General features: G+C 46.4%; 1 protein-coding gene and 1 long non-coding RNA gene across 4 annotated transcripts in view; one reads left to right on the top strand and one right to left on the bottom strand.

The window, feature by feature from the left end:
* AKAP8L (A-kinase anchoring protein 8 like) overlaps positions 1-5,230 on the top strand; it is a 14,996-nt gene extending 9,766 nt beyond the window's left edge. For all 3 annotated transcript variants that reach the window (XM_068923038.1, XM_068923037.1, XM_068923039.1), the window contains exons 8-13: positions 482-590; positions 1,025-1,166; positions 1,648-1,753; positions 2,286-2,416; positions 3,411-3,506; positions 4,198-5,230. In XM_068923038.1, coding sequence (XP_068779139.1) covers positions 482-590; positions 1,025-1,166; positions 1,648-1,753; positions 2,286-2,416; positions 3,411-3,506; positions 4,198-4,614 — 1,001 coding nt within the window. In that variant the 3' untranslated portion in view covers positions 4,615-5,230. The remainder of the gene's footprint in view (positions 1-481; positions 591-1,024; positions 1,167-1,647; positions 1,754-2,285; positions 2,417-3,410; positions 3,507-4,197) is intronic.
* A 2,550-nt stretch (positions 5,231-7,780) lies between these two features.
* LOC138063098 (uncharacterized) lies at positions 7,781-8,923 on the bottom strand. Its single transcript, XR_011136691.1, has 3 exons — positions 8,847-8,923; positions 8,697-8,756; positions 7,781-7,837 (listed from the first exon to the last, which is right to left on the bottom strand). It is a non-coding gene; the product is annotated as an uncharacterized lncRNA (long non-coding RNA).
* Between the last annotated feature and the right edge of the window lie 3,024 nt (positions 8,924-11,947).

Below are 11,947 nucleotides of genomic sequence, written 5' to 3'. Positions count from 1 at the left end.
GAAAATAACAGTGGTGTAAATTCGTTCCCCTCATCTGAGCTTTCTTAATTCATTGCCGGTTTTTATTTTGAGGGCAAACAGATCAGAGTGGGTATGTCTTAAAATCAAACCTGTAACGAATTAACTTAAAACCGTCTAAAACAAGAAGCGGTGAACACAAAATAAAATAAAGGTCTGGGAAGCCACGTTCAATGTATTTTCTCCTGTGGTCCCACCATCTTTCCCCCACCAGTCATCCCAGTGCAGGTTTTCTGGAAAGCTAAGTTGGGGATGGGTGGCACTGTCATAGAAATCAGAGGTGAATCTTTAATTGGCCAGAACTGCAAGGGAGCAGCTTCTTCTAATGTTGATTCTTGAATCTGAGGTATTTCTAGATTGTGCAGGTTGGTCAGGCTGACTACTAAACTTGTTTAGGGAAATTCTCTTTAATCAGGTGGTGGCCTCAAGTAGTGCCCTGAAATACAACATTTTAAACACTTAGGTGCTTTAACAATTCAAGAAGAGATCAGTCAAATCAAACGCAAATTGCAGGCGGGCAAGAAAACTCAAGAGAGGCAAAAGAAGAGGCATCGGGATCGCATGGTAGAAAGGTAATGTCTCCCCTTCTTTTTAAAGTGATGATGCATGCTCCCTTCTCTGGGGAGGACTATAGTAGCCACAGCCTAGGCCCTTTTTTCTGTTCCTGGTTGTCCTGCTGCTTTGTCTATTCCTTGGATGAGCTGCTGTGCTCTCCTGCCAATCTTGGCTGTAACGTTTGTTGTGCCGTCGTTGAGACTAGTCTTGGTAGTCCATCTGCGTCTGTCCACGCTTAAAAGAGCAGATAGATAAAGATGGGAAAGTCTCTAGAAAGTGTTCCACAAATGCTTGAAGGGTTGGAGACCTCTGAGTAGTGGTTTATCTGTCACCCCTTAACTACAGACCAAAGGAGTAGATTTAGTGAGTAAGAAAGTGGTACCTGTAGAGCAGGGAGCCGGAATGGTTTGGTTTGAAAATCATGTCTGTTCACATCCAACTGTCTCAACAGGATCCAGTTTGTTTGTTCGTTATGCAAATACCGGACCTTCTACGATGATGAGATGAACAGTCACCTGGAGAGCAAATTCCATAAGGAACACTTCAAGTTTGTTGGGACCAAACTGCCTCAACAAACAGCTGACTTCCTCCAGGTGAGCGTCTTAACCTGAAGTTTGTCCTCTAGATTATTGCAGTGTAGTCCTATTCCATGTGACTTTTCTTTAAGAGCTCTTTTCTCTTAGTTTTATTTATCCATTTATGGAGATGCTGTAAAGCCCCTGAAGTGCCCCTCTAAATAACTGGATGGGCAACTACTAGAAAAGGTGGAGTAAAGTTGGGTGCTAAAGCATTAGAGCTGCTCTTCCAGCTCTGCTGTAGCTGCCCTCTTCCTTCCAACAAGTCACTTAACCTCTGTGGTCTTACTGGTCATAATGGCAGGAAATAAAAAGAATATCTGCCTACCGTAGACTTTGTGCCTGGAACGAGTGACTAAAGCGCTCAGTGGAGTGGCAGAGTTACCTGCAGTCAAATGCATGTTGGGCTTTGCAGGACCTTCAGGTGCATCTGTCTAACGTGTTCATATTGAGAGTGGGAGGGGGGAAGAAGGTTCATAACAAATCTTCTGCCGTACAGGAATACGTTGCTAACAAAACTAGGAAAACTGAAGAGCGTCGTAAAGCAATTGAAGACATTAATGCAGTCATTCAACAGATTTATAGGGACCAAGATCTTACACAAGGTAAGAGCTGCTACCCATGTACGAGTAAGACCGTTTTTTGTAATGCGTAACGGCTGCCTGGTCAAAAAAGTTCTACTATCTAAATAGTATAAACAGAAGGAGGTGAGCCTGCAGGAACCTGCTGGTGCATTGCTGAAGAGGAAAATCTAGTGTACATCCAAGTGCATTGTCAGCCACTTCAGGTTATTACCTGGCTTTGAAGCTTGCTAGATGATTAGCTGGCTGAAGAGATGTTTTTTCTTTTCTTTTTTTTCTTCTTTTTGCATATCCGCAGTGCTGATGCAGCTGCAGCTTGCATTGCTCATCTTTGCAGTGTGCAGCCAGGCTTATATCTGGGCCACGAGCATTTTGTTAATGTGTCTGTAATGCGCATTTCCCTTTGCTCCTGTCCTGTGCCCTGTGAAAACTGTTTTGATGCAGGTGGAAGAGTTGAAGAGGAGTTTGTTGTAGTGCAGGCTGCAATAAACTCTGCAACGCAGCATAGTTCCCTGAATTACATTCCGGTTAACACCGCTCTTATCTTCCTTTTCAGATGTTGGCATGGAGCATTTTATTAAGAAGGTTGAGGCTGCTCACTGTGCTGCTTGTGACCTCTTTATCCCAATGCAGTATGGCATCATCCAGAAACACCTGAAGTCCCTTGACCATAACCACAACCGCAGGGTGAGTACGCAGCCTGGGAGCACTCTGCCTGATTGAACAAACACACGCAACCTTTCCCTTATGATGGGAATCCCATTTCCGTGGCTTTGTAGGATTTGGCCGCAATAGCGAGAGCAGTAATTTTGAGGTTCTTAGTTCATATGCTTCATGGGACAGTGAGACCTGAAATCAGGAAGAATTTTTTTTAATTATCCTCTGTGCTTCAGAGGTGCTCTCCACTGAGAGACTCCACTGTGGTTAACTTTTGACTGCTCCTGCGTCCTGAGAAGCTTCACCTGTGCAGAAGCTGGCCAACAAGGTGTCAGCAGGATTTGAGCAACTTCAGCAAAGCCTCTGCTGTTGGTCCCAATCTGAAAATTAGATCTCGTGTCTCTTGCACTGTTCCCTGCAATAGCTGTCTCCTAATATTCTGGCTTTCCCACTTAAAACAAAATCATTCATGTGTACCTATAAGCTTTACTATTGTCATAAGCAGTGATGCAAGCTGATGGCTTTCTGCTGTTCAGTCACCTAGAGGCAACAGGTCTTTTTAGTTATCAAGTACATATATTGGCATCTAGATCTTAGTGCTGCATTACTGCAGCAACGTTGAACAGACTGTGTTGCCATATGTGTTACTGTTCGGCTTCCTTTGGTCTTTACATGTCAGCACGATCAGAGTGTACAAGCTGCTTTTAAATTTCAGTGCCCAGAGACTGCAAGATTATTTAATCGCATTTGTGGAACTGGGTAAAACAAACCATGTGTCCCTGCTGGGATCTCTGTTATTCACCTTTCTAAAGCTTTGTGTGGCCAGCACAGAATCCAGGAACATGCAGAAGACTGCAGATTTCTTAAATGTGCTAACTTGCCGCTTACCTGAGTGCCTTTGTGTGCTCTGTGCAGGTGCCACTGTAGCCTCTCTTCAGCTGCTGAGACATATGGCTCTAATTACTGGACGGGTAAGTTAATTCAGGACAAAATCTAAGTATGTTTCTTTCATACTCCCATATAGGCCATGATGGAGCAGTCCAAGAAATCGTCGCTAGTAGTTGCAAGGAGTATTCTGAACAACAAACTAATCAGTAAGAAACTGGAACGCTACCTGAAGGTAGGTGTCTGCAGAGCAGCTTGGTATTGGGTCAAGTGGGTTGCAGCACTAGTTGCTCTTAACTACGGAGGTCGTTAGCTGAACCTCAAGGTAACTTGCAGTGTTTCGATAACATGTTGGATTCCTGATTGCTGTTGAGTTGTTGATCATCAAGTCTCTACAGTGCTAGGTGACTTCATCTGTCATCTCCTGTCCCATGTTACTCCTAATCTGAGCGAGCAGGATGGACAAGGCCTCCGCTTTAAAGGAGGAAGGCTTGGCTAGAGGCCCTGACCCTCCATCTTGTGCTGTAGCAGTTGCTGTTAATATGAGCCTTGATTTGAATTCTCAAGGTAGCATCTGCTTCCAAAAGCTGCTCCCTTGACTGCTTTTGGTGCCGAAGCAGGAGGCTGCTGTGAGCAGGTGTTACGAGTTGCATCGATCATCTGGGTAGGAGACTGGCTAAAGCAGTGTTCAACACGTGTACATAGGTAGAACTTGGCCTGCAGTTGCCAGCGTTCAAAAGGACCGACAACCTCCTGGGTTTGATACCGCTATATTCTGGTCCACTGAGTAGTAATAAAGCTAAACTTCTTGAGAGGGTTTACATGTAGCTGCCATGTACCTACTGTGAATTCCTCAAGTGTGAAGATGCAAAGCTAGCAGCAACTAGAGATAGACTCAACAAGCAAATGTTTATCTTCTCTTGCAGGGTGAGAATCCCTTCACAGATGACCCAGAAGAAAAAGAGGAGCACGAGGAAGGAGAGGGGGGAGCCAGTGGAAATGCGGAGGAAGGAACAACTGAAGGGGCTGATGAAAACAAGGATGATGAAGAAAATCAAGAGGAAGAAAATCTAGATGATGAAAACAAGGATAATGAAGAGAACCCAGAGGCAGAAGGAGCTGAAAATGAGGGGGAGCAAGAGGAGACAGGGACAGAGACAGAGGTAGAGGCACAGCCAGAAGCACAAACACCAGTGGAGCTGGATGCAGAAGACGCAGAGGAGCAGACTTCACAAGCTGCAGAGGAATCTCTCCCTGAGGAAGAAGAGCAGCAACTGGTAGAAGGTGAAGAAGAAGAAAGCCAAGAAGCAGCTGCTGCACAAGAGGATGAGCAGGCCGAGTAAACTCTGGATGGGGAAGCTGATGTGTATAAGACCTGACATCCGTTTGTTTTTTTAACATAACTGTATCTGTGAATTTCATAGCACATATTTTGGGTTATTATTCTACTAAACTCACGTAGGCAGTGGAAGCCTTTATCTGTAAAGTGATTTTTGGGAAATAGATTTTTTTTTTGGTTTTTGTTTGTTTGTTTTTTTTAATACACCAAATCTTCATTTTAGTAGCTAGGTTTTGTGCGGTCTCTGTTTTTTAGATGGCTTTGTACTAGGAGAATTTCCTTTGAGCATGTGTACAAACCAGTGCTACATCACAATCTGGCAAATTAAACCTCACCTCTTCCCCGTGAAACTTTTCTATATTTAACAAAGATGTGGTTTGTCCCCGTAGCCTGTCTGTCTGGAAACATCAGGAATTCAGCTCCAGGGTTTTAACTTCTGCAGTGTATGCTGTAAGGTTCTGCATAATTCCCATGTGACTGTAATACTCCTCCCCATATTTTACTCTTTCTTTTAATGCAGAGCAAAACTAAGTGGTGTCAACATTGTATTGTTTGTAAAAATGCTTTCGTTTCAAGGTGAATGTTTTGGTGGGTGGAGATAAAGGACTACCTTGAGATTACCCATGACTGTGCCTTAATTTCTGAAAGTGGAGGTGAGGATCAGTGCCCTGGGAAAGCTTGTAAAAGGTGGACGCTTAGAACCAACGCAGGAATGCTGTTGCCACACCCTCGTTCATTATTTGGGTTCAGCTCAACTTTCCACTCTTCAGCACTGCAGTTCTTTATGCTGTAGATGGAGCTAACTTACCCTCCTGAGAACGAACAGTTAAAGCTATCATCAGTTAAGCATCGCCTGAAGTACGGATTGATTCCTGAGATGAGGGAGAAATAGAAAGTTTGTTTCTGTAACACTTCAGAGCTTACTCCAGCAAAACAGCGATAAGCTTTCCTGCTGAATGGGTTTGCAGGGGTCGATGCCTGCCAGATGGGGACACTGTTTTCACAGTAATATGTGTGCTTGGTGTTGAGTCACAGGAGCTTTATAAACCTCCTCTGACTTCATGTGAATTGTTTGCACAAGAGAAGTTTCCCGGAGTGGGGAAGTGAGTGAGTTTGAAGTTCTGGAGTGAAGATGAAGTGCTGAGACTGCTTCTGCACTCAAACCCTTTCCTCCAGTGAGGATCCCTGCTGGCAGTGACTGCTGGGATGCTTCAGGTGTGCCGATGAAGTCTGATAGGGGGTTGGGAGGAAATGGAAGAGACAAGTTCTTGTGAGCCTTTAGACTGTGCTGTGCTTGGAGGACTTACCTGCAATCAAAGAGGCCAAGCTCAGTCCTGAACTGCTGACTGGCCAGAGGCAGGTATCACCTGCTTGCTTTCCCGAGTGCTGAACCCCTTTGCTGCAGATGGGCGTCTCAAATGTCTGCCTTTTGGGTGGATTTAATCGGGATGAGGCTGTTCTGGCAAGGTACACCAAGAAGTGCCTGGTCTCCAAATCCCACTTTGGTTTGTGGTAGGGTTGGAGCAGCATAGTTAATGCCGAATGCCCTTAGTGCGCTGCTACACACTGCAGGAATGAAGCAGATGCCTCGAGGTGAGACGGTAGCTGAGCTTGGAGGATGTTAGTGTCACTGCAGGGTAACTAGAGGAGTAACTTTGAAGGCTGCCAAAGACGAGATTGGGAGTGCAAGAATAAAAGCTGCCTCGGAAGGGCAGGCCATAAGGAATTTTGGGTTGAAGGCAGATGGACGTTCAGCTATCCATTGTTACCTGGTTAAGTTTAGGCTATGCTGAGAGTCTACTTGATTCTGTTGCATCCTTTTACAGCTGCTGGCTTTTAATCCTTGTTCTGTGGAGCTCTGCAGGGACTTCCAGGTTTCTTCCTGCTTTTCTCTCTGCAGAAACTCTCAAATCTAGATTTGATTAGCTGTAAGATGGAGATCCTATCATATCCTGATGAAAACAATTGGACTTGGCTTTTGTTAAGTGCTGCTTAAGGAACTGGCCTGTACTCTGCTTGCATTTTACTGCATTTGAAGACTGATACTGTAATCAAGATGGGCTTTCAGAAAGCAATATAAGGAAATACCTTGATTTAAGGTTTACTTAAGGGCACTGAGGCTTTCTTATCTGGGTACGCTGTGTTTAACTTTAATCAGGGTTTAGAGCACCTTGAAAGTGGTGAGATCTCCAAGAACCAGCCAGTCTTGAAGAAAGAGGGGAGGGGAAAAAAAAGGTTATTTATACTTTAGTGAACATAGTTGAGCCCTGTCTCCTATCTCCCTTCTACTCGCAGCCTGCACTCCCCCCCCTACTCTCCCCCTTTCTGGTATTTCTGTTCTTCTAATCTACTGTCATGCTGGCTGAGGACTTAATTTCAAGAAAGGGGACTATCCAGGGGTGTAGGATGTACATGTTAGAGATGCTGCTTCTCCATCTGTTGCTTTGGGAGGAGACTCTTCACCTGCCTGGTAAGCTGGGACAGCAGCACTGTGTAACACGCTGCAGCTTGTCGTGTTCATCTCTTCCTCTGCTCTGTAGGAAAGGAGAGTAGCTGGGTGTGCGCATGACAAACAACCTTAGCTAAGGGCAAGAAAGGAGCTGCTTTATGACTCGGTCATGCTACAATTTGCAGGCGGGAGAGCCCTGATCACTTGCTCCAGGAGTCCCGGGCATCTTTTAAAATGGCTGTAGGACCTCTCTTAGCAGGGGGGCAGTTAAGTGGGGTCCTGTGCTGCTTGCTGCACTGTTCACTCTTTTACCTGGGGTTTTTAGCCTGTGTATCGGCGGGGGGGGAACAGGGCTGGGTATCTGCAATCGGCATGAAGGAACAGCTCAACGAGCAATTAATTTTCCTTCTTGTGTTGCTGGGCCATCACAGGTTAGACAGGAACAGGCCATTACATCATCCTGGCTGAAAGGAAAATACCTCAGCTCTTCTCTAGTCCCTAGGAGACAACCATCCCTTCTGGCACTGTGCGTCTGTACAGGAGCAGCTCTCCTGTTGGCCAGTGTTAAATTCTGAACCACTACTGTCAACGTAAAGAAAACATCCCGACTGATCAGGAGATAAAGACGCCGGCAGCAGTTACAATTTGGGATGTGTCTCATATTGTAGATGGGTAATAAATATACTTGCATGTGACAGAGATCCATTCATGGTCTTCTAGCTTAAGTCTGTGTGGGCAATCGTGAAGTCCAGCTGTTCCTGAGTTCATCTTCACAGTCCTAGGAGGACAAAAGCAGCACAATAACATGTGTAACCTTATCAGAAGCACCTCAAACGGAGGTTTACAACTACCTAAGCAGAAGGTGGACCAGTGCTAGCTGAGAGCAGAAGCCAGGTTCCAGTTGCAGAGGCGCATTGTATCCATTCAACAGATGCCTTTCAGGTCGAGTAATGGACGTACTGTGCTTTCGGACACTCCCCCACGCTGTTTTGCCAACCTTTCTATGTTCTGTTGGCTGAAGAGTTGCACACCACCACTCCCCCTGGACTCCATGCATTGCGTTCCCTCCCAAAACAAAGGGCTGACCCGATGCCAAGGAGCGAATCCGTCTCGAGAAACAGCTGGCCTGTGAGGGGGTGCTGACCCCAGGCCATCATCGGTTTTGCAATATTGATGAGGCTGGGGCCCGTGAAGCTGTTAGGAGGGTTTAAGTGATGTCTGCAATGCGCCCAGGTCTTTATATGCTAAGTATTGCTGTGTTTTTGCGTTCTGACTCAGTGTCCTTGAATTAAGCGCACGTATTCATGTGTATGGCGTGTATTATTTTAGATAGGAAAAGCTTAGTGCCTGTGTATGGAGAGTTAGTGTTTTCACTTTGTGCTTTTCCAGGATGCGGGCAGGAAACTTGAACTACCTGCAAAACATGAATTAAGGTCAGGAACACTTAAACCCCTTGAGGACTGCCCTAAGGGGAGCAGGCTGGATCTCAACGTGCCGCTGACCTGCAGGCACCCCCAGGCCCCTCGTACCTAGAGGTGGGCAGACCCAGAGGTGGGACAAAACCGGCAGGAACACCTAACGCGGGTCAGCTAGCGCTGAAATTATTCTGTGCTAACTTTCCCCTGTAAATGCTTTACCTGAAAAAGAAAAATGATGCCAAATAAGCGCTGCTTACTGTAGCTGTCCCTCTGTACTCCCTGAAGAAAAAAAAAAATCCCTTGTGCTGGCAGCTCCTCCTGTGCTCTCGGTGCTAGCAAGGAAGGCTGTAGGAAATAGGTGTTATGTACATCTGGCCATGGATCAGCGGGAAGCACTGCAGCAGTCGCTCAGGCTTTCAGATGTTGCTTCCCTGTGTTTCTTCTCCCCGAGGATGCTGCCCGAACTGCTGCTTTTGCTCACTGCCATCCACGCTCCTGTAACTCTGCTAGCTGTATCCTGCGCAGATTCAATGGAGAGCAAGCAGTTCAGTGCTGTAGTTTGGATCCGTGTGGTGCAGCATAAAAACGAGTGTCTTCTCCTACAACGTTCTTAAGCTACTGAGCCGCCTGTGGTAGCAGCCCTGGCTGTGGGGTGGCAGCAGAGCTGAGCTGTATTTTCCAAGTCTTCACCCCAGAGCTCACTTTCACGTTTATTTAATGCTGTTGAGTATTTTATCACGTTAGTTTAAAAACAAACAACCCCCCCCCCAACATAATTACCACATGCACCACTCTAAAAATCCTGCCTGATGACCTGTGTGCCCAGAGCAGCCTGCCTCCTCCTTCCTGTACGGGGGTATATTCGTGGGGCCTAAAAAGAAGGCTCTGCAGAAGAGCGCAGGAATTTTGGAGCAGAGCATTGGATGTTTTTGAAAGAAGACGCAGACAACCCTGTTCCCTAGCAGGATTTCCTGAAGACGTACCCAGCCTCTTCGCTGCGCTTCCTTCCCAGGTCTCTGACAGCGCTAAAACGGGGAGCGCCTCTCGCGGGTGAGTTTTGAGGCACGCGCTGCCTTGCAGCTTGGTGGAGTAGCTATCTAATAACTTGCCAGTCACCAGGAATCGGGATGAAAGTCTTGCAGGATTTCTTGTTGCCTTGTATAGGCATCCTGATAACGCAGTGTGCCAGCACTCGTTCGACTCCACTCCGAATGTGAAGCTGTCAACAGCTTCGTATGTGTTTACTTCCGTTGTTTCGAATGGGACTCACGTGACCAAGGTTTTAATCAGTACTGTATGGAGGACTTCTCTCAAGAAAACATCCCCCAGAGCACGTTTTGGAGTTTGAATGTTTCCAGGCTAGACATCCATATGTACATAGCAGTCCTTTCCCAGGGTGCTTAATTGCAGGATTCTGCAAGTCTTCCATCGGGGCACTGGGGCACACAGCTGAAATGGCCACTCGTTACTCACACAGCTCTTAAATCCTCCCTGGTTTGTTTCTATAATCAGGAAATCGATTGGTATCAGCTCTAATAGCTGGCCGCTGTGCTAATTTCCAGCTTGGCAGTGTTGGTGGGTAAAGATTTCCTTTAGCTACCGCAAGTACAGCTTGCACTTCCTGCAAATGGCTCCAGCTACTGCAACAAAAAGCTCTGGATCGGTTCCAGCGTTTGTTCTGTCCCTCGCATCCAAAATCGCTGGGGCAGGGCTCCCTTAGTTGGGCTCCGTGCTTCCTGGGCAGCCCCGAGTGATTCTGCTAGTTCTGTAAAAGGTCTGTTTTTTTTTTTCCTCAGAGCAGCAGCCTCTAATCGGCTTCAGCCTTTGCCATTCTGGCATCCGAGAGGGGCAGAATAACCCCTTCTGGATTGCACCTACCTCCCCCCCACTTTTTTTCCCTAGAGCAAGTGGCTCCTTTCCAAACAGCAGGTGAAGCCAGGCCAGTGGAGACGGACGTGGTACCACCTCTCTCCAAAACCAAGCGCAATGCTTGGAAGAAACCCTTCCCAAGTTGTTGAGAACAGTAAGCAGGACCTGTTTACGCTGTGAATAGTTGTGGCATCACATCTTCGAGCATTTTAGCAACTTTGAAAGTCACAAACATTGGAACGCATCAGGATTTGTATTGCGTCTTTGACAAAGCCTGATGAATTCGGTGCCAGCAAAAGGCCTCGCTCACCCCCTGCTCTGTAGCACTTACCTCTCTGTCAATGCTAAGGAAACTATAGCCTATAAGACAACGGGAGCAGGGGGTTATTTTCTTGTTTGTTCACTCCTGGAAATGAGAATAGTGCTGATAATCTATATTTCTTAATGATGGTGCAGCCTAAGGTCTATTAGCAGAACAAAGGCTGACCTTGGTGCCATAGCTGGAAACCTTCACCTTTCTGTAAGCACAGAGGGAGGATGATATAGTCAAAGCTTGTTTTATGAAGACAGCTGCTTCTTGAAATCGCACCGTACTGATTTTCTACACAGATGGCATTGGATCAAGCAATAGTTTTAACCCATAAAGTTTCAGAGCATTTAATATTTTCTAAATCCTTTCCTGAAGGCAACGAGTTCATTGAAATGGATCATTTCCTATTGGCAAATTCATGTCTCAAATCATTTCTTTCTGCAGGTGCTGAGACACAGATTTGGGAAACAAGATGTTCCCAGGCTAAGCAGAAAACGGACTTCTCTGTATGGCCGCGTCCTAATGGTACCGGGGACTTGAAAGCGGCAGCACTGAACGCCACTGTCAGTCCTTATCTAACGCTCCAAAAGTTCAACTGTGCAATTTCAGTTTTCTACTTGTCTTCCCCAGCTTTGACGGACACCACACAGACCTGGAAGAGATGTCCTAAGGCAGCAGGTTCAGCCATACTATTACAAGTAATGTCATGTAATTGCTCAAAAACGTACGTGCGTTCTGCCTGAAAGAAATCCATTTCTTGCCACCTGCTAGAAGACATTCCAATAGGGTAAAGCTCCCTGGACCTGGCAATAACACCTTCTCTAAGCAGTTCTTGCAGGTGACAGCGTATATATCCTGGCTTATGTGGACTTAAAAAAAAAAAAAAAAAGGCAACCGGAAAAAGTCACAGAAGAAAAGTCTGGGGAGGGCTATTGAGTCAAAGCAACAACGATCGCGCTGAGCCACAAAATGGGAATATTCTGCAGGAGTAGCATTGCATTACAAGCTCACGCTGGTCCTACACTCCTCCTTCCGAAGGAGAGGCGCTGTCCTGCCGACGCTCCTGTCCTTCGCGCCGAGCCGTTGTAGTTCCTCAGCTCCAGCTGGTGCTCCTGCTGGACTATATGGTTTGCTACTTGTTGCAAGCGTTTTCTGTTTGCTTTCAAGCTCCCTCGATCGAATTCTGATGGAGTTCAAGGCTTGCTCCCGCGCTTGTTGTCCGCCATAAGTAGGAAGCAGCCTGAAAAGGCTGGAATCGCCTATCAGTGTATCGGTAACGCGTTTCTCATCA

The sequence above is a fragment of the Struthio camelus genome, chromosome 31 (assembly GCF_040807025.1).
Source record: "Struthio camelus isolate bStrCam1 chromosome 31, bStrCam1.hap1, whole genome shotgun sequence".
Classification (NCBI taxonomy): Eukaryota; Metazoa; Chordata; class Aves; order Struthioniformes; family Struthionidae; genus Struthio; species Struthio camelus.
This window is presented reverse-complemented; position numbering and strand designations above follow the sequence as displayed.